This window comes from Pocillopora damicornis, chromosome 7 (genome assembly GCF_964200805.1).
Source record: "Pocillopora damicornis chromosome 7, jaPocDami1.2, whole genome shotgun sequence".
In the NCBI taxonomy this organism is placed as follows: Eukaryota; Metazoa; Cnidaria; class Anthozoa; order Scleractinia; family Pocilloporidae; genus Pocillopora; species Pocillopora damicornis.
In genome coordinates this window covers 20123410-20151225 of record NC_142676.1, presented here as the reverse complement: position 1 = coordinate 20151225, position 27816 = coordinate 20123410, and the positions used below count along the sequence as shown (strand labels likewise).

General features: G+C 36.4%; 3 protein-coding genes across 6 annotated transcripts in view; 1 reads left to right on the top strand and 2 right to left on the bottom strand.

Annotated features, from left to right (window-relative positions):
- Positions 1 to 92: 92 nt before the first annotated feature.
- LOC113677454 (protein Smaug homolog 1) lies at positions 93 to 23182 on the bottom strand. 4 transcript variants are annotated; one of them, XM_027194261.2, is made up of 13 exons: positions 23039 to 23182; positions 21459 to 21777; positions 14586 to 14823; positions 9922 to 10650; positions 9306 to 9415; positions 8006 to 8092; positions 7634 to 7841; positions 7443 to 7528; positions 6930 to 7030; positions 6639 to 6816; positions 5613 to 5697; positions 5176 to 5250; positions 93 to 3702 (listed from the first exon to the last, which is right to left on the bottom strand). In XM_027194261.2, exons 2-13 carry the CDS (start codon positions 21561 to 21563, stop codon positions 3671 to 3673), a joined length of 2034 nt encoding a protein of 677 aa, XP_027050062.2. In that variant the 5' UTR covers positions 21564 to 21777; positions 23039 to 23182; the 3' UTR covers positions 93 to 3670. The 4 variants fall into 4 exon arrangements, with proteins under 4 accessions (XP_027050062.2, XP_027050063.2, XP_027050064.2 ...); XM_027194262.2 differs by lacking the exon at positions 23039 to 23182 and adding an exon at positions 22183 to 22622; XM_027194263.2 differs by lacking the exons at positions 21459 to 21777; positions 23039 to 23182 and adding an exon at positions 15741 to 16302.
- Positions 23183 to 24738: 1556 nt separating this feature from the next.
- Positions 24739 to 27816, bottom strand: part of LOC113677500 (GTP cyclohydrolase 1) — a 9411-nt gene continuing 6333 nt past the window's right edge. Inside the window, exons 5-6 of the mRNA XM_027194317.2 lie at positions 27732 to 27816; positions 24739 to 26113 (exon numbers count right to left, since the gene is read on the bottom strand). Of these exons, the coding sequence (XP_027050118.2) occupies positions 25978 to 26113; positions 27732 to 27816 (221 nt within the window). The 3' untranslated portion in view covers positions 24739 to 25977. The remainder of the gene's footprint in view (positions 26114 to 27731) is intronic.
- The window catches only part of LOC113677467 (CST complex subunit STN1), an 18735-nt gene continuing 16922 nt past the window's right edge, over positions 26004 to 27816 (top strand). The window contains exon 1 of the mRNA XM_089211146.1: positions 26004 to 26142. The gene's annotated coding sequence lies outside the window, so the exon portion shown is untranslated. The remainder of the gene's footprint in view (positions 26143 to 27816) is intronic.

Genomic DNA, 27816 nt, shown 5'->3' with positions numbered 1-27816 from the left:
GATATAGGAAGGAGAAATCCTCTCTTCAGTTGATCACTAATGGGAGTTAAAGGGATTAGCCCAGACACACCACAAATGACTATGCCCAACTGTTCATTTAACAACATTTTATTGCAGTTGCTGCAAGAGAAAAAAACTACCTCTAAGTATGATATCACATTCATTTTCATGGTCTACTGTTCTTGACATTCTAACCTAACTCTGCTTACAACACTAAATTATTAACATACTCCAATCTTACAAACATTTTAGACAAACTGCCCTTGAACAAATCAGTGAGCACTCAACCTTTGTTTTAACAGTGATCATAAACACTACAACCCATAGGGTTAACAAGATTTCAACAAAGCTTAAAGAAAAATCAACATTGATGGAACAAATGTTGTCAACCTTTAAATAAGATGAAGAATGAGAACTATGTTTTAAAAACAACCATTAATTAAGATCACAGTCACCTGCACTATACTTCTTTGAAAACAGGCAGAACTTATTCAACAAAATACAGGATTTAAAATTGAACTGAATTCTCCTACAATCCTCAAAGGAGAAAAGACTCTTGGGGGGTTTGAAATAAGTTCTTGAGAACAAGAAAATTTTTGTGCTTTACAAGCAATTTTGTGGAAAACACAACCTTCACTTCTTAAAAGAACTTCCTCAAAGAAAAGTATTTAACAGTCAATTGTCCTAAATTTATTTCTTAGTGCTTTGAACAATAAATGTAGCCTATAATTTGCTTACAAAGAGAATAAATGCACTTGTAAGAGAGATAAATACCATTTAAAAAATTATCAGTCAAACCTTAACCCCACGATGCTTATCCATTCAGTAAATTTAACAATAGCCATTTCCTCCAACAATGTTGATTTTCTTAAAGCAAATTTAATCTACTTTCAGAACATATGAGGAATGACAAGGGAAGCTAAAGACTTGCACAGCAAGTGATCAGCTTGTGCCACTCAATGAATTTTTCATCAGTACTAGCTGATGTTGTCCATCCTCAAAGGTCATGAAAATAACCTAACTCTTTTGTACTTTTTAAACCATTCTATAAATAAGATTGACATTAAATTGACAATAACAATGTTCGGCATTTCTTGCACACCTAGTAACAATGGACATTATTTTAGTTAAACTAGGAAAATAACACAATAATTATTAACGACATCTTAAAAAATACTTCCTACGGATTTCTTATGCTTTCAACAAGAAAGGTGCTCCAAAAGAAAGGTTTCCACCACTCATTAACAACAGGAACAACAGTAAACAAGTTAAAGCAAGCTCTCATTTTTTTTAAGGAGAAAAAGTTCACCTTCACTGAAAACAAATGATAAATTTAACATTCAACTTGTTTGAATCAGTTACCTTGATTCTTCAGTAAAGAGCTTCAAATAATTTTAGTGCCAAAAATGGTCAAACAGTTTTCATGTCTTGAACCATATCCCATTAAAAGTCATGGAATACAAGGTAACGAGTACAGTTGGGTCTGTACATTCTTGATAACAGAATTCTATTCCCTTACAGGTGGCATATAATTCCTTTTATAGCACGCCTTCCTGAGTACCCAAAGCATTAATGGTTAACAGCACTTATAAATGTACTTCTATAATTCTGTTTGGTATTACATAGGTCTTACATTCATAAACTGATACCTTATTTGAGTACTGAAGGACTGTGGAAGGAAATACATGCTATGTTTGTGAGGTATTTATGGTAATAGTATATGCAATATTCTTGGTCAATTTAATAATTATTTACTAAACCTTGTACTTTACTATGACCTGCACTTAGATACTATTACAAACTTTCATTGACAATGCCAGCATTAGGTTGTTTTTGTGTTTTTGTTTTTAAATCTTTCAAATGCCATGATATGAATTACTGTCACAGACTGTAGGATGAACAGATGTTTGAAGAGTTATATATTATTCTCACTTTAAAAGATATTTAATGAGCAATTCTGGTGTTATTTTAGTTGACACTTCCTGAGGATATATGTACATGGCCACTATTCGGGGAAATAAAAGTGAAAATGAAATTTGTTGAGTCAAATAAAATGATACAAGATCTGCACTCTTCTCCAATTGCGAAATACCCTTAACTTCATGGAATCTACCAGTTTTTCAAGAAAAGTCAATTGCTGTAAAACTACCAAATAATGTTTTCTTTTTGAAATAACAATTCCAGCCTGCACATAAAGTTTAATAAATCCAACAAATTCAAATTTAAAGATTGCCCAAACTTCAATTTGGATGCGAACAAATAATTTCAATGTTGTGGTCTTCTGCATGATGCAAAGAAATGCACTGTATCCATGGGAATTCCTCTTTGTACATAAACAGCCCAACATCAACCGTTCCCAATAAATGACATAGAAGTGACATGTAATTTAAAATGCTCAATGACAATTAGTTAAAATCATGATCACATATTTCTTAAGAACCAAAAAATTCCTGTCACAGTTATTTGTGTAAGCTTTCTATGAAAAAAAGGAAAAAAAAAAAGGAAAAAAGTAAAACTTTTCTAGATAACCTGAAGTAAAATTTATAAAAAAAAGATGGCTCTATTAAAAGTGATTCAGTGGGTTTGCTACCAATTATATGAACAATAAATCATTTTAGGTTACCAAAATTTTTCCCAATTTAAAATGTGATAGAAAGAGTGATTGCTAGTCATTTGAAAATTGTCATGAAGCTAACAACATCAGAGTTTCTCAGAACAATACAATCATTGAGGACCCAACAGTAAAGATGAAACAAATTCAATTCCTAAAATTAATTACTTAACTTGATAGGGCAAATTAAACCCTACCCAAAAGTTTCTTGCAAATAGTTACTTAGACAAAAACAATATATTTTATACTGCCTTCCTAATCTTTTAAAGTCAGCAGTTTATTTACAAACAAACATCTTTAGAAATAATTTTAGAAAACAAGTAGACATTCTGCAAAAATTTTACTGCCGCTTGTTTTTAAATAACACTCAAGCAAAAACAACATAGTGGTTTGAACTAACACAACATAAACAAGATATGGAAAAACAAAACACAAAAATTATGAAAAATAAACTTTTAGCAATTATCTACATGTCACAGTTGCTATCCAAAGTATGTACAAGTCTAACCAGAAAAAGGAAAAAAAAAAATGAATACGAGACCTTACCGCATACAAATAATACAGCATAAACCTAAATTTGTGGATTTTGAAAAAACAACAGACAAACAAAACCAGAAAATTGCTGAACATGATCAAACCAACCTCATGGGGTCAAATTTGCTTTGTCAGCAATTTCTGAAGCACAGTCAAAAGACACTACTACAAATTACATTCCTAAGATACCATGATTCAATGGTTTAAATACCAAGGACCAAGTTAACTAATGTTAACTGTAGTAATTACATAATATTCACAATTTTTAAGGCCATTCATTCCAGGATCCAGTTAAATGGCATGACACACAGCCTTATTAAACCTCGATGAGCTTTCAAACATTAAAGATGAAATAGGCATTGCTTATGAATGTTATTTTTTTGGCTATACGCTGTTGTCCTCTGCTGTACTTGTGCTTTTTCGGAGAGATATTTTTCCCCAGTATCATTGAATAACGGCCTCTGTGTGCTCTTTTAAAGCAACTCGTTTGCTTACGTTACATCCTGTAGTCTGGTTACACATGTGCTATTTATAATTTACTGATGGGTCTGATGAATCTGAAAGAAAAAAAAAGAAATGTAAAAAAATTCCAATGACACTCCAGCTAAGAGGTAGGTGTTTCAATGAAAGCCAGTAAGCAGTGGGTTACAACTGCCTAAAAGCCTCTTGCTGAGATAGATAAACTTGAGAATTTCACAACAAAGCTAAAATGCATCAGGACTCAGTTAACCCTTTAACTCCCAGAAGTGATTAACATGAAACTTCTCCCTAATATATCCATACATTATTCTGCAAACAGGCAATGAGAATATTCAAACTTATCGGGTAGAAGCTGCTATCTTGATCCAGCATCAAGTTCTCATAACTAATTTACAAGGAAATGTTTAGCAGCTAGAGGAGAGAATTAACAATCAGATCTTGGGAGTTAAAGGGTTAAGAAAGTGACATTTGTTTCAGGAACCATTACTAATCTTAACAAAGATGTAGACAATTTCAATTATCATTAACTTATAAGTGGTATTTTAATGTAATATGATTTTATTTACTCTGTAAACATCTTTTTTTTGTAATAGCTAGTTTCAATTAATAATCTTGTATATATTTTGTGTAAATATTTCTGTACACATTTTCAATAGAAAGGTTCAATTAATGATTTGCATATTTTGTGAGAAAATTTCTGTAAACATTTTTTAATAGTTAGGTTTAATTTATAACTTTATATAGATAATAAATAGGTCCACGTGCGCCTTTTTAGCTGCCTTTTTTTTTTTTTACCTACATTGACAAATTAAGTATGTACATATGCTGCTGACTGCCTAGCCTGTAAGCAAGTTCTCATGTCTAGGTTTCGCCTTGCAGCTTTTTCCCAGTCTGTTACACCATCAGTAGCCACTTATGGAAAAAGTTATTGCGACCTCTGCTAGAGGCCTTTCCTGTTGAATCTTATTCTAGTCTCAGCAGCATGACGCATCAAGGTGTATAGACTGAATGCAAATAGGGAAGATGACTTTGTTGGCCTGAGAGACTTAAAAAACAAAACCTTCTCACTTGTGGAAGCTTTTCCTTCCTTTTGTTGGCATTCAGGAAGACAACAACTCATATGCATAGTGAAATATGACAGAACAGCCTAACATGACAGATGACTTTTAAGGAGCCATGCTCTCATACTAAAACCCTAGAACTAACTAGCCCTGCTTTCATGCAACACAACCCAAGCCAACTAAGTAGTCTGCCTTATTTGTATTCCACATATTGCTACTCCCCCTGGGAGGAAAGCTGGTCCATCACAGCTTACCCCTGCTGTTTCATCCAGTTTCCCTGACAATTTTTCAGTACCCATTTATACTCTTGACTAGAGAGAGGCACTGTAAGAGTTGCATTTCTTGCCAAAGAACACAACACAATGACGCTGGTTTTGAACCCACATCTCTCCACCATGTTCCAGTGCACTATGCATTAGGCTACCATGTCTCTCAAGAGGTAAACAGAAAATTCTTCTCTATTTTCTTTGAAAAAAAGAAAAAACTCACCAGAAAGGGCATGTTCAGTAACACTGAGACAAAGGGACTCTAATCCATCATCAATGTTCTCAAGATCTGCAGAGACTAAAGAAAAAAATACACAAGTCATTCACTTCCAAAACATGACACTTATTTCTTGAAAAATTATCAAAATTATCTTTGTTTCATGCTCTGTCAAACAAGAAACTAAACTCAGAAGCCATTGTATGAAAGGAAGAAAGCTTGTGCTGCACTATACATCATCTGTAAAATTTGGCAAATGTGCAGAGCTCTACTTTCATTAGTATTCAACAGTTGCTTGCATCCTTGGCATAGTACTGATCAAAGGGTTCTCTTGTCAAAGGTGTTAACAGACTTTAAATACATTTCCATGTCCAAAGTTAAACAAAAAATAACCTTTGTGTACACTTTGCCACACTGAAATAACTAAAACATGATACACATACGTTGCTGAGGCAAGACAATACTGCTCTGTTGTGTTGGTTTAAGTGGTAGAGACTTTGTTCTTCCCACAACAGCATGTGACCTCACCTGAAGGAGAAAATCTTAATGGGTTAATTTTGATGTTTTGGTGCTCTTATGTAGGCACGTATGACTAATTCATTATTGTTACAAGTGATATGAGCACAACATCATCAGTGTGGTTTTAAAGTTGGTACTGTAAAAAGAAAAGCTTACAAAACATTACACTATCACTCCTTAGTTCCTTTTCACAAACACAATGTTACATCAACTGCTTTGTCAGCCAAGAGAGGTTACTGTTTGAAAATGTGACATAAATGTAAACTACATGAACTGCTTTACAAAAAAACTAAAAATTTTCCTCCCAGGGGATCAAATTTCTCATCAAAATATTAATTGAATTCTCCCACAACACACAAAATTGGAATCCATATTTATCACAACAGGTTTGTTCTTAATCTTTTCCCCTTTGATTAAGAAGGCTTACTCTTTATCCAAGAGCACATTTTACAGTTCTTTTGTCTGATCTAGTTAAGAAACCCACTTGTTACAGTAGACCATATAATCTCAACCAATCTTCTAAGAAAAAAACAGCTCTCAAATGTGGGCAGTAAGATAGTTGACACCTATTCATTAAGTGGAGGTGGCTAGTGGTAAATATCTACCGAGCCAGGAAGCAGCAAGGTAAATATCCACTGCTATTTACTGACTTTGAGGCAAATAGTTGTGTTACTGTTTAACAAAACAGTGAGATCACATAGCAAAAAAAAATAATTTCATATCATTCATTCCTGCAACAATTACAATATTTTTAAGACACAAATTCTGGGCAAGTTCCTCTGGGGTAAAATAGAAAACTCAGAGTTTGAGTGGCCAATCAGAGCTCTCCCTTTCTTGCTCTCCACTGTTTGGTATAGGCTTAATATTCTTATCAATGGCAAAGTGCAAGCTACACTTCATGTAAGTTACAAAATATACACAAACATAACAGTGCAATTAGATTCTTTTACCAGTCTTGGTTTAGAGTGCATTTGTGTCTCAGCACTGTTGCTTCGAAGCTGACCAGCAGGGTTCTTAACAGTATTACGAGGTGAGCCCCTGTGACGCTTGTTCATGGCCCCTGAACCTGCAGGAGGCCCATGATTCCCTCCTATGGAATCCCCTGAGTTGTGGCCCATGTTGTACCATCTACAGAGAGAGTAAAGTGAAAATGCAACAGTTAAATTGTTTTTTAACTGTTCCTGCTTATGAATTATGCTACATGTCTGTGAAAAAGTGCCAGTTGTAATAGAGATTCTTACCCTCTTGCCCTGTTCTCATGTGACGGCCTTCTTTGTCTGCCAAGTCTTTGACATTCTTGCTTCCATGACTGAATTCTTTGTTTTTGCGTCTGTGTAAATGCCTGTAAATGTGAAATAATAGGAATTTTTAAATCACATGTTGAGCAACAAAGTAAATTGACTGGAACACAAGAGAACATTTACAAATAAAAAGGCTTCAAATCTGGACTCCAACATGGCAGTCATTCTACCATTTTAGTGACCAATAATGGTGGCTGTAATTTTGTGTGAAAATTATCTATACACAATATTATCATGTTTCTTCAATTAATGGAAAGTTAAAATTAACTTTAAGGGTTTTGATTAATGAACCACACACTCTGCTCCAACCTCTTCTTCCACCTTCCTAAAATTAAGTATGGGAAGATGCTAAGTCTTCTCCCAGACAAATTTAATGCAATGGATCCTGATGGTTTATACTCACAAGACAGTTTGAAACTTAAGAGTTAGCTGCACTCAATAGAAAAGCCTCACCTCGAGCGAAAGAACTCTGTCCAAAAGTTGAAGATAGGTGTTGCAATGTTCCTCATCTGCTCTCGATACAAGAATCTGCGTGCAAGCTGCAACCAAGAGACAAAGTCATAAATTGGGAGTTTTCAACCTTGACAAATAAAACATGATAGATTACTGCCTAAATTGCCACATAACAGAAAAAGCTTACTCACCTTTGCCCAACACTCTTGTAATTCTTGATGCTAAGTCTTCTGGGTGGGGAGGTAAAGTCGATGGGGGTTGCTGTCCTGTCAATGTGGGTGGGTATGAACCACAGGGTGAGTTCTCCGAGGGAGGAGGACTAAATGGTTTTATTGGTGTGATTATTAAATCTTTAAGTGCAACAAGAACTCCCTGAAGTTTTCCTTGCTGAAGCACTTCCTAAAGAAAACACAATTAATTTTAAAAATTAAATTAAATTTTCATGACAGCAAGAGACATGATTGCAAAAGGAATGGTGTTACATGGATTTCTCCAGATCAAAAATCCAGAAGCTTCTAGTGTGGATCTTGGTAGGTTCAGGGCTAACAAAGTCAAATTTTTACCTTTTCCAGACGATTCAGTGTTTCAGGTCTTTCAGACAATTTCTTGATACTCAGTAGAATTTTGTTCCTGGCCCCTTTGGTTACAGCCTGAAAAGTGAAAGGAATTATTATGAAATCCTTTCCCAGCAGTACAAATGAAAAGAACCACAAGGCAGTTTTATTCACCATCTACACATCAGTTTGGGCCTTATAACCGATCACTAATCTAGCAGTAAGAGCAATTTTCAATTGAATGTCGAAAATAATCTGGGATTGCTTGTTTTTCTGCTTATCTTTACTCTGTGATTGGTGTATAAAACTTACACCTCTCTCTCTCTCTCAGCCAATCAGACCCAAAACTAAAACCAATCATCAATTGGTCACTTGTGTGTTCCTGTGGTTTAAGCAGTTTGGTTGGTTTTACTATGAGTTCTCATCAGCTCTTGACCCTTTAACTCCCAAGATCTCATTGGTAATTCTCCTTACTGTCTGCCAAATGATTCTCATTATTTCAGTTTGGAGAATTTGGCATTGGATTAATTGGTAAACCCATAATTTACATTTTTATCTATTCTCATCACTTGTCTGCATGATATTGTATAGATATAGTAAGGAGAAATTCTGTCTTGGTCACTCACTGGAGTTAAAGGGTTAAAGATATTTTTCTTTTCTTCTGATTAGCTGTTGTGATTACTTTGGTTTTGCTTTCACAACACTCAATCAAAGTTGGAGACAAAGCATCTTTAACAATTGGTTCATACGTCAGCATGCGTTCATCAAGATATGAAGCATGTGGGAAGTTTGGAGAGCACAAAAGATGTGTAAGAGTTGCTCGAGGCGAAGCTGAGAGCAACTCTAGCTTCTTGAGTGCTCTCCAAACTTCCCAAGTGCTTTATATCTCGATGAACACACAGCTGACATATGAACCGATTGTTTTACAACATTTTCAAACTGATGGAAAATCTTTTTCTCGAGGGATTTGTTTGCTGACGTCATGAGCGTGCACAATAGGAATATGAAGCATGCTCGCGCAATTGAATTTGATTAGACAAATTTACTAATTATGTTATAAATCTATTTTGATGATGACAATGAGTCCTGGTACATTATCAACCCTTCCTTGCTTCTTCCTTCAAGGAGAAAAAATTAACAACAGTCCATGTGTGTTCCAGTCATTAACCTAAAATTAACAGTCTGGACTAACAGACTTGATGTACAAATAACTTGTGTACTGAGGTTGTCATTACTTTGTAAAAACCAAAGAAGAGAACTGACAACATGAAGAATCAGCCCTCTACATGGACAAACAGATTGCACATACCTTAGTTTCCAAGTACTCATCACTTAAACCAAGCATCTCTTCATAAGAAAGCTGGGCAAACAAACTTCCATACTTGTGCAATCTTAAATTTTTTAACCAAGAACCAACCTCTAAATAAGAAAATCCAAAAGGTTACAGGAAAACCTTAAAATCTGTCTATTTTAGGTTCCTTACATTGAATTGTATGTGTGATTTCCATGTTTTAGTCTATCTTGCCTGAATGCTTAACATAATTTGTGTTATCTAGGTAATCACTTGCAAAGCAGGCTTTAACACAAACTAAACCAGAGGCACTGGTACTAATGCAAACAGTGTGGGCACTTATTCAAAAATTTTGACTAAAAGGAGGAGCACTCATTGGTAGAAGGGCAATTAATGGAGGCCCCCCCCCCCCAATCATTTTCCTGTACAGATTTCACTATAGCTGAGGCTTAAAGTTATACATAAAGTGGCAATAGAAACAGATTTTCCTTGAAACCTTACTGTTTCCATAAAGGACAAGGAGACTTGTTTGAAATCATGGCTAAGGGGGTGGGCACTTTTTTAGGGAGAAGGAAACACAGTACTCAATTTTTCAATCAACTTGGCGAAAGAAAATTATTTTTTCAACTCTAACCTTTCATGCCTGGCCGAGCATCTTCATTGAAGCTACTTCCTCTCTGTCGGCAACCATTTTCATCGTACTCACTGTCTAAAGATGATTGAGGTGAAAGAGAGTTATTCAGTCGATGAGGATCCACTGGAAATGACTGGGACCTGCCCGGACGATTTTCAATCTCACAACTTTCTGGGAAATCCTCCAAAATGGAGTCCTGTATTTCAATGGGTGGTGGAGGAGTGAGGGAATTGGATCGGCTCTTTCGTAATGATGATGAAATTGAAAGATGTGTTTGAATTGTTGGTGTTTCAAATGAGCCGCCAATTCCAGAGTCTACATGAACAAGCTGTTGGTTACGCCAGCCATTCATGCGACCTCGCATGTAGTTCTGTCTAACAAGGTTCTCACAACCTGTATTGGGTAACACATCTGAATTTTCATTGACAAATGAATTTGTAGTTTGCATCCTCTCTTGTACTCCAAGGCTTTGATCAAGTTTGCTCAGCCAGTGATGAAGGTAAGTTCGCTCATGAGCTGGAAAGGCTGGATGCACCACAGCCAGTGACAAGAGCTGACGACACTCTTCTTGATGTACGGAGTGCTCCACAGTGTGGTTTAGGATCTTGGGAAGTAAATGAAGGTACTCATGTCTTGCATCATCATTTCGTGGATTGAGAAGAGGGAGGTGTATTAGAAGCTGTTTTACTGCAACATCTTTGCTCTCCCGAATCAGATTGCCTAAAAATTCTGGAGAGATTTCAAAAATACTTTTAGTGAACAGTTAATAATTTTTGGTGGCCACCCAGAGTCACTTTTGCTAACTGTACAGAAGTCTCTCACAAGTAAACACACATACACATAAAGGGGACCCAAACATTTATGAAATAAAAACAGACAGTTATGAAAAGAATCATCACCACTAGGTTGGCCCTCATCAAAGGCAATATTCCTAATGTCTAACTCACTTTATTTATTCCTGTGAATTACTTCACATTTCATTAGAGGCAGGTAGCCAGTGAAATTCCACTGGCGGTCAGATCATTTTCTGTTGGCTACTTTGTAAATTGTGATCAATTCAGCCACCCATTCAGTTCATACCATACATCTAAGACATTTTCTGATGACAACCCTGATCATCATCAACTTACTGCCATTGAAACACACATTTCAACCATAAGACTTTTGTAGCTATTATGCAGTGTAGCCACATGTGCTTTTGTTCATTGCAAGCTTTCATGTGTCATGGATGATAATTCAAAAGTTATTTTAAAAAGCTGATTCAGAACAAATAATAAATAAATTAACAAATTTTTAACATTTTTAGCAAACCAATCCCTCTCACTTTGATGAGGGGCTGATGCTTCAAATGTCAGCTTTAGAAACTTGTTACAGTGGTCAACACAGTTGATAAAACCAAGTTATATTACAGCCCACACAATATTGCAGTTTTTCCATTTCTTTTTAGTTTTTCAACAAAGTTGGTACTTCAGCCAACCTCTTTATAATTGCTACCATTGGCTACATTGCTGACACGTTGCATATTTTCAAAACTTAAATACTGCTGGTTTAACTTTTATCTAATTTTTGTAAAGGACAGTTGACAGTGAGAGCAGAACTAACCACTGAAAGAGAAAGCACTAGTCCCATGTGCTCATAAGTAAATATTGACACCTTCTGGTTTCGCATAAAAAAGAAACCACCACCAATGAATTGGAGGATAAGCCACATGGCTTTTTGAACAATGACATACTGAAGAGGCTTCTGAGAAAGACAATTTGCAGAGTTATAACTAGACAGCTATTCAATCAACTTTATTCAAAATAATAGGCTAGGGTCAGACAGTGCGTAAATTAAAAACATGAATAGCATCCGCTCTTTGTCCCATTATATTCGCTTTGTCTGCAAAGCCCAGACATCTACATATATTAATAAGTTTTAGACACAGATAAAACAAGTAACTTTTCTTGACTACAGAATTTTCTAATTCATTGTGGATACTACTATCTATGATAGACATAATAAGTATATTTAAAACCAAGGAAAATCTTTTTTTTTCCTCCTTAGGACTAGAACAAAAATAGGATTTAAAAAAAAGTTGCTTTGCGGTTTTGAAAAAAAAAACACATGCAGATTGATTTTAAGCAGTGTTCTCCAACACACAAAATATGTAAGAAAAAAAGGTTACAATTCTACAGAACAGCATCTTGCTGGAATGACACCGTTTCATCAGTCCCCACCATACAAACTAACCATAACAACTGACTTAATTACAAAGAAATTGAGAACTTTACATTTTGATTTCCCATTTCTCCCAAAAAATTGGCTTTTGCATTACTTAACCTACAAGACAATGAATAATCAAAAATACTAAATTTCACTGAAAGCAAATGGTTCCTGATTGTAACAGAATTGTGCTTTAAACTTTGGTTTGTTCTTAAAGTGTAAAAACTATGTGATATACAAAAATACAAAAATTAGTTTCAAAGCCACATATAACAGTCTCATCCATTCACACCTATTTCTAACAATGCAAAACACAATCATTGCACACAGCTGTCGCTTGACAAAATAGGAACATTAAACCCAGTAAACCCAGAAGTTACAAAATTTGTCTATGTGAACATGAGCAGTATCCTTCTGTTCAGGCGGTAACTGGTACTACTTACCACCTACAGTAACTCTTAAAATTGCCTAAAATTACTTGTAATTCTTGTAAAATTCAACAGGTAAAATGATTGCTCTACCTGTTTGAAAATTTATTGTGCCTGTAGTACTAAAACTAGGAGGAAACACTGCATGACAATCTTACTTTAATTGGCATGAATGCCAAACCAAAGTTAAAGTGAAGTAGAATGAATTGCAGTTATTCAACCCATGGTGCAAAGTGTAGAATAAGATGTCATATCCCTCTGGGTACATTCCTTTTCACAGACAATTTCCATATCATAATAGCATTACCCATCAAATGATCTTCAAATTGGATGATAAGGACAAAATAAGGTTGAAGAAGCTATTTTTCAAAAAGAAACTAACATATTAGTACATGGTACATTCCATCTTGGCAAACTTACAATGCCTTAAAAAATAGTTACTTTTTCCTTGTGTACTTTTCCAAGTCATGTGTCGAAAAAAAACTACTACCGGAAACCTTACAGAAACAGGTTGTCTTCCAAATCCCTTTCAGATATGGGAGTCGGCAAACTTCAATAAATTTTCCAAGTAGTTAAAACAGATCACCTATTATTTTACATCAATGAGCAGCAACTTGGACTAATCATCTGATATGGCTGTCAAATTGGAACAAGAACACAATGAAAAGTCATTTGTTTTGTGATTGCAAAGCTGTCCTTCTTCACTGATCCACGCACACAGTTCAAAGTGGATTGCCTTCTTTTCAACCATGGTAACACAAAGCATTGGGCTAAAAAAAAACCATTCTTCACATCACCCACCACAAAATTTCAAATGATTAGTTTGCACCAATGATCTCCTCAAATGAAAACCAACTTATTTCTTATCACAAAAAAAAAAAAAAAAAAAAAAAGGTTCCTATGATAAACAATGACCCTGTCCTTTGGAAAGATAACCCAAGCACCATGGAGTTTAAAAGGTTTTTCCTTCCTCGGTCTTACAGAGGCTGGTATACCAGGCTCCACAGAACCCTTTTTAACAGAGAGTCAAAGAACCAAATGCAAACTAACAGCAATAGCTAATCAGATGCATAATGCAAAGTGCAAGGTGCAGCCCTGAAAGTCACCCACCACTCCGGTACATGAAATCTAATCTTGCTGTTAAAACTTGTTTGTTTTTCAAATGAAATACATCAAATTTCACTCACCAGAAGAAAAATTGTTAAACACTAAGATGCTCCTCTGCCAAAATTTTACAACAACTTCAGATCACTAGACAAACACTATTAAAAATTATATAATTTTCCTGGACTCTAATTTCGTTTTACATCAATTGGCTCAAAATAATTATGATGTCAAAATTGATCAATGAATTTTTTTGCATAATCTGCACATACTTTTCCCTTTTCATTCAAAAATATATTCTTTTTGTTTTATTCCTTGGTTTAGGTGACTCAAACAAAAGGATGAACATCTCTAATAAAAATGATGGGTTTTTTTTAACCTTCCAATGTTCTGACGCCAAGAAATTTACCAAACAACTACAGAAGGATTGAAAACTTGATACCATGAATTTCCATAAGAGTTGAAAATGCTCGTGCCCCGTAACGAAATGCATAATAACAAACAATGCTGTTTACGATTTGGTTTAATGAAAAAAAAGCAAGAAAGGCACCAAACTTTAAAAAGGAAACGAAAAAAAGAAAGTACTTTTCTCTCCTTCACGAAATAAAACGTAAAATATCATTTCGCAAAATGAAACAAAGGCAATCAGGAACAACCACAACTGATCCCAAGGTGGATTTCAGAACCGTCCAAAAACGTTGAAGACACAGAGTGAGAAAAATGAAACCCACCAATTTCACAAACGCGTGTCAATTTCAAAGGGTGAATTTTTGACACCTTTTTACAAAGACAGGGAAATTTAGCCATACAGTGAAAATTTTGCACGGTCGAACAAGCTCGTTGATGCAAAATTCCCACCGTGATAAAACAAGAACGGTTGTGGAGTTACCCGCCCACGTGCAGACAGACAGAAATATCTTTGCCTACCTTTGTCGTTTGCTCGCCTTTGCATCATCTGAACTTCAAAGGAATCCTCCCTAAATGTGTGTTCCAGAATTAACGATAGAAACTTGGCTTGAATGGTGGATATGCGCTTCAAAAGCGTATACAACGCTATAGTCTGTTCACACTCGTTCCACCTCCCAAACCAGTCCACAAGCGTACTCACTTGGTCGCGAAAAAGAGTGTGATGTGCAGGTTTCATGTCGCTCGTCAAGGACAAACCCTGAAATCGATGGAAAATTCGATTACTCTTTGTCAATACGCAAAGCCCAGCAAGCACGTGTGAACATTCGAAGGTTTCCCAACACCTACATGAAAGCAAACTAGGGGAGAGGTAAACAACTTCCCCGAGATTTCTTTCAAAGCATGTACAACCTCCTAAACACGTGCGCCGTTGTTTGGCTCCAAGGCTTATATTCATCAATTATACATCGTTTCTTGTGTAAGCACTTTTGAATGGATTGCGCGCTTCGCACAATCCCCGTCGAATTTGCATACGTCTCCGAAGCAAAAGAATCTTCTCAATACAACCAGACACCAGTCAGCCAAAAACAAAACAATTCTTTCTTGTTTTTCTGTACGTCTCTAAGCTGGGAATAACAAATTTAATATTTCTCTAGACACTAATTAGAACGCCAATTCAAAATTAGCGAACGAAAAACCTTCCAAAACATTCATAATCCTTTTCAAAATGGAGTTCTGCAGAGGCTCGCGCGCAAGTAGCTTTCAGCCAGAATGACGGCACAAGTCTACAATATTCGCCAGCAGACTTGCTTAAAACGCATGTTTTAGATACATCTTCCTCATTCTCAACTCTACAAGATTTATTTCTATTGCTAAAATCGGCGTTTTAAAGTCAAAAGAACACAACAGTCCTCGAGTGATTGCACCCTGTATGCATTCGAAAGTCCTCCTCTTCATTTCATAAACAAAACCTAAAACATTCAACACATTCGCCAACCACAACACGCCAAAGGCCTTGACTTTATCGAAGGTAAAATACTTCTACAGTTGCAAAAATATGTTCTAACAAATGTCCAAGGAGGCTTCGCCATTACTTCGTGCGCACCGAAAAAAAAAAGATATTATTCGCACACCAAAAGCGCTGACAAAACTTCAACTGGAAAAGGTCATGCTCACCTTTCCGACTCAACTTCCTTTCTTCGACGTGTCTAAAGATTTATGCGAATTCGTCGCCATAAACGAGCTCAGCAGTTCCCTGAACACCACCAGCCACTTCCACAACAGATATAACACCTCGTCATGACATATTTTCCCGCATCAGGTGCACCAAATTAAAGCAAAAGCCTGACAATTTTCACCTTCACACACATGCTACAGCTCGCAAGTACTCGAAGCTCGCTTCGCTTTTCATTTTGAGCCGCATAAGCCAATCACAACAAAACAATGATGTCATATCAGAGAAAATTGTCACGTGACGCACAGCGCACGTTCCACGAGGCCCCTTCGAAAGCAGATTTGACCAGACAATAGTGAAATTCTTCGCTTGTTTGCCGACACTAGTATTGCGAGGGAAGGAAAGTGACTACATATTGTACAATATAAGCTCTAAAATAATTGACCCTCCGCAGTGTAACAAGAATCGCGGCTTGCTGAAATCCATTCATTGGGAACTTGAATAAACAATGCCGTGCCGTAAAAATTCGAGCAAATTCTCTTTTCCGGTGTAGGTTGGGGAAGTTATGAAATGAGGAATCATTCTATTTTCTATTCGGTGAGAAATAACAATGACTCTAATTAAAAAAGGATATTATTCATCTCAGCGTCAGTCGCCCACACTAAGTAAACTGTGAAATACAGGTTCAAGCCAAGTGTTGGTGAACATGTGAAGACTTGCAAACACAAAATCTATTATGATCGATAAGGTAAATCATTGATGTACTATTTAGAAGAAAAAAATATATATTGAAAGTACAAAATGCCGATTTTCCGAAAATAGACATGAGATCAAGCAGCCCAATAGAAAAAAAATAAAACGAATTAATTAACATTGAACTTCCTTTACCGATGTGTTTAGATTCGCTTCAGTTCTGTTAATCTATGAAGTTGTTCCTTCACCTGACAATCAAGGAATAAAGCTACATAAAGCTACTACTTTTAGATGGCACAAAACCTGTGCGAACTCAGACTATGATCAGAATTGACCACTGGCAACTGAAAACCGTTCTAGTACTTCCAAACAGAAATATTTAACCTCTCGATCCCCGCGTACGTGATTAGACTTCTTGTTATCTCAAATCATTCGCCCACTTGTTTTCTTCACGAAGCTCAAGGAGCGTTTGTGTATCTCAGGCAATGGAATTTATAATTCACTTTACTGATAGCTGTTCGTCCACCCACGCAAAGCTTATAAAACTTCCTCGTTACAACAAGCGCCGATTCTCCCTCACAGAGACCTCTTCCTTCAATTCCTAGAATAGACAATGTGGGCTAATTTCCTTTGATAATAGAGACAGTTACAAGGGGATCTTACAAACCCAGGTTTGCGACCGAAGCGAAAGTGTTCAAGTTTACTTCTTTTTTTTACCCTCCTCTTAGTCCTAACATTGATCATCAATGAGAGAAATACCTACCATCTATAACAAATGAAAATAATTAAATAGTTTTGTACAGACCTCCTTAAACGATAGAGTTCCATTTTTTGGCGTTTTTGGGAGACGGAGCAAGGTCGCTCTAACGTGTTCTTCAAAACTATATATTTGGATCCGCTATGAAAATACTGAAAGACTTGTTTTTCTGATGTTTTCCATAGCTCAATAAGCTTTAGATCCTTGAGGTCTGGAATGAAACAGCTGATCATCAGTTCTCAGATTTTTTTTTCACAATTGGATTTCTACTAACTCGCTGAATGTTCTTCACGTTTAAAAATTTCAACTTAGTCCCTCGTTTCCAAAAGAAAAAGGTGACTATTTTTATTTTGCACCATTCAGAAACGTATGTTGCCGTACAGTTTTCGAGTGAAAACAAATAATCTCGTCGAGTTGATGTGAAAATCAATGTTTGGTTGTGAGTAGGAATGATTTTCGCTTTGAAGCCTGGGAAAATCCACGTAGACAGGGACCTCTATCCCGATAGCCCTCGCTCATCCGAAGGAAAATCGATTGACTCGAATCAATTGGATTCGGGAACATCGGCGTGTTGAATCTGTTTAGCATGAAAATCAAGTTTGCTGAACGATTCATTTGGGATTAAAGGGTAATCGGTGATGACATTAATTATTTTCGGTGTCCGTTTGTGATTCTATTTAGCACCCCTAATTAGCAAATAACTGTGGATTTGTCAGTGACAATCCGATAGAGAACAATAAACGGTAAATCAATTCTTTTTAAAAGTTAACCCCGATCTCTTAATCGGTAAGCTATCACAGGCGCTCTGACTAAAAGTTTCTTTCGAATCATCATCGGGAAAAAATGTATTTAGAGAGCTGTTACTAAAAGGGTCCTGGGGCAGTTTAGAACGTTCTTGATTGCATACAAACATCTGAACAGCTATAGTCTCGATGACTGGAGGTATTTCAAGAAATCTCACACGTTAAGAAAAAAATGGAAAGCAACAAACCCCTAGTTCTAAGCAAAGCGATTTTATATTTCGGTTCGTCAAACTTCCAGTGATTATTTTAAAATGTCAAATGGTATAATTATGGACCAATTAATTAGGTCTGTGACCTTCGGAATATGGGCCATAAGTAATATTGCCTCAGCGAAACTACCGGTAGTTCATTAGTTGAGGTGTAGTGATGCTACACTGAAGTAAATCAGATCATCAAGCAATGCAGTTTAGTGGAAAAGAAAGTTATGTTTTCCGCGGTAAGTCATGTTATTTGTTGTTGTTGTTGTTGTTGTTTTTGCTTTCTTTAAAAGCGAATCTAAATAAAGAGTAAGCAAAATAACAAAACACCATACTCGTTTGAGCAGGCATGAATTCGAACCTTCCGTTATTCAATATAATCTTTCCGCTATTTCTAGCTCGCTCAAATGGCATGAAATTAAAATAGTTTCGCTAAATCAGTTCTAACCTTTTCCGAGTATATCATCCCAAATAACCACAGATACCCCTGAACAAAAGAAAATTCACCCTTTCACTCGCCTGCCTCCTCGAACACCTGGTTGTCACAAAATTGAAACTTGATACACGTTTTCTATAACCTCTTTTGTGCGTACCGAATCTATAATCTGCCTTATATTCAGGGAACAAACTAAAGTTTAACTTTATGATGGGTAATCGGTGTTAGCTACATTCTAACTAGGCTAAATAAACTCACTTTAGAGTATCTTTGAGTCCAGATAGCCGCGCAGAAGCCCCTCTGATCCATGTGCTCGAGATATCTTCGAAATGCAAATCAAGGAATAAAACTCGGAAATCAGCTTCACGTTTTTTCAACTAAGCTTGTTATGTTTATGTCTGCAAACTTTCTTGGCTAGATTGCATGGCAGGCTGAACTGACTCTCTCAATTCACACAGGCAATAAACTGGCAAAGAATTCGCTGAATACTGGAAACTTCCGCGAGCTAACAGGAAATACTCGGTGGCATTATATAACCAAAACAAATGGTGGTTTGGCTTATTCCATATTAACAACCTATCAATATAAGCGGTATTGAATTTTAGGATTGACTCGCCAATAAACGCCGACAAGAGATCGACGGAAGCGCCGTCTGTACATGTCTGGCTCGTACTGCTGTATTCAGGAAATGCATCATAACTCTAAATATAGAACAATAAGGCGCCTTAGCTGAGAAAATTGCGTCAAAACAACATAAACAAAAATAAATATAGGCTCGCAATGCGTAAAAAAAGAGACTTAACTACGCTGCAGAGGGAGCAACAATAAGCGGGTGTAGAAATGTTGGATCAATATCAGTATCTGGGCAACTACCCACCTACCCCTCCCCCAACTCAACAATAGTCAATTGATGACAAGTTACAGTTAATGTTGGGTTAGGGGAGGGGAGGGGAGGGGTGGGTGGGCAGTTGCCCAGATACTGATATTGATCCAAGTAAACAACAGCAAACTTCCTAAGGCGCGAAAAACGCGAGTGAACTGGTCGTGATTGCTCATAGTTTTGAAACTGATTGGTTGAGAAAGTCACTGGCACGAGTTTTTTGGACCAATCACAGAGTGAAGTAACAACTATAGATAAAACTATTGTTCAAAGCTGATCCACATACACATGAAGAACAGGCGAGGCTATAGTGGCGTGTTCCTCACAAGGCGCTTACCTCCTCTTGTCTGAAAAAAAAAAAACCCCAAAACAATTTTGTCTCTTCTGAGGGCTACCGCAAAACAAAACAGAACAACCTAATATCGTCAATTTACAAGATAAAACTCTCCCAAAATTTTCATTTTACATGATAAATGATGATCTCAGTTAACCATGTGGAAAAAAATGGGATGTTACTGAAGGCCTTAAGCTGTTTAGATGTTTGTCAACTACAAATAGTTCAATTTGAAAACAGATGCACCGCCATCTTTACACGTGAAATGGTCACTGCTGTTAGGTAACACTGAGTACAAAATAAAAACTTCAGAAATAGCTTTAGGGCTATATTTTTGCATAAGTAAACCGAACCATGCTTCAAACCTAACATGCGGGGTAGTACTGAAGAGAATATTCTCTCGGTGGTACTTCAGTGTGAAAATGGGTCTACATCTCGGCCGTATTCCGGCAAGGAATTGCCTCATTTTGCACGCAGGTTCCTGAGAACAAGAACTGACTTAATCATCAAAATGTTATATAACAAGTTGTATCTGGACATGACCATTTCCTCTCGATTTGCTTTTTCTAAATCTTGAAAACCTTCTTCGAAATTCTCCTTTCTCATTTCCATATCGCTTCATCGTAAATATCTTACGAGAAATTAGTTTTATATCAAAAAACAACCTTCACCTGACACGTTACTCTATTTTTATAACCTGTCTAGTGAACGATGTGTTTTAATTGTGAGGAGAAGTTTCACGTTGGTCACGTTGGTCACGTTGGTCACTTATGGTGTTACCAGGTTTAGTCGTGCATACAGCATTTGCAGCCATTCGAGACATTCCCGAAGCAAATATAAGCTTAATTGAAATTTAGATCAAAGTTTTTGAACCTGTCATCCTGGTTATTCAGTTCCTATAAACGTAAATCTCCGACGATGGCCCTTCAAACCCTTGGCGAAAAGCCATGATTTCTAACTAAATTTCACAAGTATTGGATTCTGATAAATTTGGCGCCGTTAAGTCTTCAGATTTTATAAATTGGTTCGTCTAATTTGGGTTTAAAGTATATTGCAACTTAAGATTAATCGTCGTGAGAATGTGTGTATATCTGATCAATTAACTGGTTATCTTAGATCGAACATTGGTAGATGAGTTAGAACATTGAGTTAAACGAGAAGGATGGCCACCGTGACTGATATCTTAGTTCGTCATGAATCACTTCCAGCATATTACATCACGTATTGTAATAAATTTATCCTCTGAAGCGTCAAACTCGCTTAACCATGTGTCAAACTGAAATAGTAAACTCGCACAACAAAGGCTTAAGTTGAAACAAAAAGGAACGAGGTGATGTAATTAAAAAAAATACCAAACTGAAATTTTCGTATCCTTTGCTTTAGCCAGGCAGAAATTGTTAAGTTCGAGTCAACATTGTAAACGTTATTTTGTTGTAAATTTGGATTTAAATGACATTAGCATGTACAAGACACTATATATGAACCAACCTATGGAAAATTACATTTAGTTCACGTACACATCGAAAGTACAGTACGATGAAGGTAAACTTCCGTTTTGAGTGTACGGATAACTTATTGCGAAGGCTCATGGAGCAGTCGTGTAATGGGTACAAAACTCACCTTTGATGAAAATCCTCTTCTATAACAAAGACGAGCACTCTTTTGAAGTTCCGTTTCTATATACGGCGCAGACAGCGGTGAATCAACATATGTCAGACAAGACATGATCAGTTGAAAGGCGGTTGGAAAGATGCTAAGGAGTTTTCTCGTAAATCAAGCCTTCGACTGATCGAATGTCAAGCTTACGGAGTCCATGCAATCATTCTCACTTGTAACAAAGCAGAGGGCTGTTCAAGTTCTCTTTGCTCCTTAAATGTCGTCACTACCAAAATTTCCAAACGTATTTAAACATACGCCTCCGCGTGCGATTAAATTTTCCCTAAAATGAAACCAAAAGCGAATCCATTAGAAAATTGCTTAGTTTGCATCAGCGCGTGGTATGTGACAAATTTCCCTTTTGCTTCAGGGCTAGTTACAATAAACCAACTTGAAATGTTTTACTAGGTGTGAAATGGGTGGTAACCACTCAAATATATTGGGCCGCAGGAAAAAGAGTCTGCTAACCCAAAAAGTTATTTTTGTTCTGTGAAGCAATAACATAAAATAAGTAATAGTAACTATTTCGAGAGCTGCACGCAACATAAAATGAAAGTGTTAATATGGGTACGGTGACAAAGGCGTCAAGGAACTTGACTTTAAAAGGAAAATTTTTGTCAGGCGCAATGCCGTAAATTACCAAGTAAATGGTGGTTCGGTCATTTCCTTTTCTAAGAATATAACTTACGGCTTCCTGTAGACATTTATAGTTCGCCACAAAGGAAATGCGTTGACCTTTTGGCTCCCACATTCAAATCTGATGGGAAATTGGCATCGTTTGTAGAAAGGCAAAACATCGTTATAGCATTTTCATCAGTTTTGATTCGGATCGTTTTAACGCAGCGAATGGCTAATGCTATAAATCCTGTTCAACTTGTCATCAAACGGGTTTGGTAAACGGCACTTTATTTGATATAGAACGTTCTTGAATTTTCTGATTTTTCGTTCTAAGAAACCACTTCCTGACTAAATTATCTTTACCACTAACTTCCATGTAAATTCAGTTCCACATGGTCGAAATATGATACAAAAAGAATTTAGGCAAGATATAGTCATAATATTATTCTTGTATAGTGTAAAATAATGCTAATTGGTTCGCAACAGAGACCATTTTAACTTGACCAAAGTGACAGAATCGTTCTCTTTCATGGAACATCTGTTACTTCATCTAGCGACCGCAGAGATAGCGTTACTCATCGATGACGTCATACCTGAAGGTTTTGTGTTAGTCCGATATTTTGGAAACATTACTTAAAGAAATCCAAACAGGAATGAAAAGATCACGAACGTGCGATATATGCGGTATAAGAGACTACCAAAGTGAAGCAAAATGTTTCTTTGCCTTACAAAGATTGTTTAAGGCGCGTTGAATCTAAAATCTTGATTACAAATGCAACACTTATTTACTGATGTTTATCTGCTTTGAAAAACATATTGCCGTGCAGAATGTCGTACCTACACCAGAGAACCAAAGAAATAATTTTCTTGTTATCTCATTCGTACTCTGCTTTGAATTATCACACTAATCCGTAGTTTAAACTTACCATTAAAAGGCGAAAATCTCTCCAAATAGAGGGCGAATGAGCAGAAAAATTATCGGCAAAAAATCAGTCATCACGCTGCGAATTTTTCGTGCAATTTCATCAACCCTTCTGAAAACTTCTTTGAAAAGAACGTGGGAATTGATTGTTTTGGAAAGTTCCTTTTACGTCATAGTGACGCTGTTGTTTATGTAATCATTTGAACGGATCAACGAACCCTTGTCTCGCTTCAACTGTCATCCAAATATTTATGTTCAAGGCTTTTCCCTAATAGAATTGTTAATCAAAATTGGGGACAAATTTAGAATAAGGTATTGTTTTAAGGATTAGCGAACTTCTTTTTTCTCTCCAATTGTGAAAAAAGTGACAAAGCAACTCGCCCACTTAAACTCGTCACTCAACAATACTTGGCGCTGTTCTGATAACTTTGTACTGAATGCTTCGTGAGCTCTACCAAACTTGTTACATATTTGAGCACCATTTCGAAAAGTATTATAGGAGCAAATAGAGAACTGCATCAAAGTATGTTTTTCAGGTGTCTTTTTTTTATCAAAACTTTTTGAAAATTAATCTTAAAAAAATATTATTTGATTTTGAAATTAATCCAACTAAAAACTCATGATTTTAACCCCGAAAGCAATTTCCATCAATTTTTCAGACGAGACTTTCATCGGAAGATAAACTGTGGTCGGAAACCCTTCAAAACGGAGACAAAATTAAAAAAAGGTTTTCTTTTCTAAGCTATTCGTGTCGCAATTTATAAATTCTGCATTAACTTAAAGATGGAGGACACGCAAACTTTTCTCGCAATACAATTAGGCATCAATTTGAATGAGCACTCGCGAAAAAAAAAGACATTTTCAACGAATATCTTGCCTAGCAGGTGATTTACTGAAAGCGACCTTTGTGTAGCAATTCTAATTTTGGTTACTTTAAAAGATCTTTAAAAACACATACATATCATTATCGGACCTGGACATGTAAACTGCCGATTTCCCACTTGTAATTGTTCCTGGTGCATTTATCAGTTCTGATATCAACACGTGTTTCCCCTTGTCCGTTTGACTGTGGGTCCGATGAAAAAATGAGGAAACTCAGCCGATGTTTTCCTTGTCTTCTGCCCTGTGCCTGTTTTGTTTCGTGTTTTTGTTTTGTTTCCTTTTTTTCTCAGAGCTCTTGGCAACTCTCGTAAAGAAACGGAAAATATTGGAGACAATTCCGGACCATTTGCCACGGCCCACCATCCCAGCTCATTTGTCGAAAAGCGTAGATATAGATCTATATAATTTGATCGGTAAGTAAAAAAAAAAGTTTTCATAGATCCATATTAATGCTAAGGGTTAAATGTGAATTCCTCCTACTCTATTTATAGCTTATGATCAAAATTTCAAGAGCACTCCGTCAACACCTCCTCACACTAGTTTTAGAGCCTGTTTCCTTGTGTTCATCTACGCTTGAGCGACACAGAGCTGTTTCAGCGATTGAGAAAGCTAGGAAATCGTACCTTTTTTAAAACAAACGAAAATGCTGGCTACAAGTTGTCGAAAATTTTTCTCATTCAGCCAGGCTTAAAACACATGGCCTAAAAGTTGATGGCGTTCCTATGGTGATACGCCAGAAACGGCGATAGTGTCATTATGGTATGTGGGCGGTTTAAAAACGCAAAAAGCCATCATTAACCATGCGTAAATGTGAAAGGTGTATATCTAACGTCAGAAACAGTTTTAATTTTTCTTAGTCGTTTCACCACGATGGATGCATTCAAGCTGGCCGGAATAATTATCGTCGGGAACTCTCAGGTATTAGTCTTCACAGAGACACGCTTTTTAAACAGGGTTAGAGACTTACTTTCAGCGATGTAAGATCATGTGGTGGCGAATAAACAAGTATGCGTTAATGACCAAGCGTTGGGTCAGAATGGCTGGATATTGACCGCGGCCCTTTTTTTTTTTTTTTTTTTTTTTATGCGTTTTTAATGAACCGAGACGAAGTCGAGGTCCATAAAAATGCATAAAAAGAACGAGGTCTAAAGGGTAAATATTGACAAAGTTCACTTTCCAACAGCTCAATTAAACAAATATGTGCATTCAAACAAAAACCACTTATTGTCACTGTTTTTTTTCCAAGACATACAGCTATAGCTTGGATTTCCTCAAAATTTGATAAATACTGTATACCACTTAAGTTAAATACGAAATGCGTCTTCCTTTAAAAAATTATCTCGAATAATTCCATCCATAATTCTTACTCAAATATTACAAACATAAATAAGCAATTCTAACACGTAAAAATTATATTATATTCTGGCAGCGTTATCTTGAATATTCGCATATATATGGGTGCAAGAAACTGCAAGTATGACAAATTGTAAGAATGTCCATTATTTTCCCATTTGGCAGTGTTTGCAAAAGATTTGATCAGTGATTATCAGAGAACAGAGAACAAGAAAATACTGTATTTCCTTAGACAAGCGCACAGCACTTAAATAAAACTTTGGCTTAAAGAAGGGGCCCTTCTTGGAAGGAGGGCATTTAATTGAGTGGGGGCACTTACAGAGTGAGTGCAGCAAAAAGACAAAAAATTAAAAGAAAAGATTACCTTCCTAAAGGAACGCAGCAATCATATAGAGCTAAGAATAACTTGAACTGACTTTCACAGAAAAAGAAACTACACTCTTTTACTAATTCTAAAGTTGCAGCCTAATCAGTTAAAAAGATATAAATCAAGTGGCAACAACAACAAGTTTTTCCTTACTTCCCAACCATTATGTAAGTAAGGGAGGAAGGGGGGGGTCCCTTATTAGTGAGTGTTTGTTTGAAATTGTGGCCTTGGATATGGGTGCTTATCAGGCAGAGGGAGTTCATTAAAGCGCAGGTGCTTATTTATAGAAATACGGTAGTTATTAAATAAAATCCATACTTCAACAACAAATGAATAACAAGTTATATGTTGCTTTTTCTAATTAGGGTCAAGAACTCATCGCGTGATCGAGGATCCTCTCGCAGTACTCCCACCATGCAACTGGTCACAGTCTTGCTACTTGGCTTCTGAACCCCTCGCATAACCATACACATGTGTCTAAGACATTCAATGAAAGAAATAGTAAGGTACATTTAATAACCCTTCTGCTCTCAAGATCTCATAAATAATTCTCCTGACTGTCTTCCATACAATTCTTATGATGTTAGATTGGAGAATTTGGTATTGGATCAACTAATAATCTGCTAATTTATATTTTTCCTTATTCTAATCACTTGCCTGTTTGATATTGTAAGGAGAAATTCTGCCTTGGTCATTAATAACCCTTTAACTCCAAAGATCTGATTGTTAATTCTCTCCTCTAGCTGCTACACATTTCCTTGTAAATTAGTTATGAGAACTTGGTGCTAGATCAAGATAACAACTTCTATCTGATAAGTTTGAATATTCTCATTACCTGTTTGCTGAATAATGTATGGATATTGTAGGGAGAAGTTTTATGTTAATCACTTCTGGGAGTTAAAGGGTTAATGGGGGGAAACTGTTTACTTGGCAGTGCTCAACCCTTCCAAGTGATCATGAAGCAATTTCTCCTAACAACATAAATAAACTTACACACAAACAGGTAATGAGAATAAAGAAACATATCAATCAGGAAATATCATTTGATTGAATTCTTATTCTCAGAATTAACCCTTTCACTCTCACAAGTGACCAAGACAGAATTTCTCCTTACAATATCAATACAATATCAAGCAGGCAGGTGATGAGAATAGAGAAGAATATCAATCATGGGATTATTAGTTGATCCAATACCATATTCTCTGAACTAACGTCATGAGAATTGTATGGCAGATAGTAAGGAGAATTACTGATTAGATCTTGGGAGTGAAAGGGTTAAAAAAAAATTGCAACAGATAGTAAAAAGAATCACTAAAATTGAAACATAGGGAGTACTGGGCCTTATAAGGAATTTCCAGGTGCTCTAGGTTGCTAAACACCAGGGGAGAAGCTGCTGCGACAAGTCTGACCCAGAAAAAATACCAACTGAAACTATTTTGAATTACCAGTATGTAACTTTTTCTGGGTGCATAATTCGGTTGCAAGGACAAAGATAATGGCAAAATTCTCTGTGTTATGCCAAAGGAATTTACATGGTAACCTCCCCCTTAGATGTGTCTCTGAGACTTGTTGCTTGGAGTCACTGACCTAACCTTGAAAACCATCTGTACTGTGAATTTGGATCAGGATACAAAGCTTTGCATATTTAAACTAAAAGGTTCCTGTGCATCCTTGACATTTCAAATGTGATCGGTGCATTAGCTGCTTCATTCTTCATTAATCATTCAATTGTAATCGGAAAGTGTAATCAGACAGTTGGCTGTAATCGGACACCTGTAATTGGACAGTTGAAGCTTATCCTAAAAAAAGAAAAAAAACTGGGGAATTTCCAAAATAGAGGAATTTTTCACTTTAAACACTCTCTAGCATAGACGTTCATCCTAAAATTTTTCTTTTTTTTAGAAATTGTAACCGTTATGATCAGTTGGTAACAGGACTTTGTGTGTCCAATTCTGTCTGTAATCATACTCATGATTGACAAATGGGACGCCCAGCCTCTTCTTGATCATCTGATTTGTTAATCATTTTTTTTTGGACTCCACTCGGTCCTATTAACATTATTAATCCTTTCAGCTCATCACTGCATCATACTTACGTGGCTTCAATAACCACCCCCACACCAGCTGGATTGACAGCTTCAGTTAAAGCCATGGCAATCTGTTTTGTTAAACGTTCTTGAA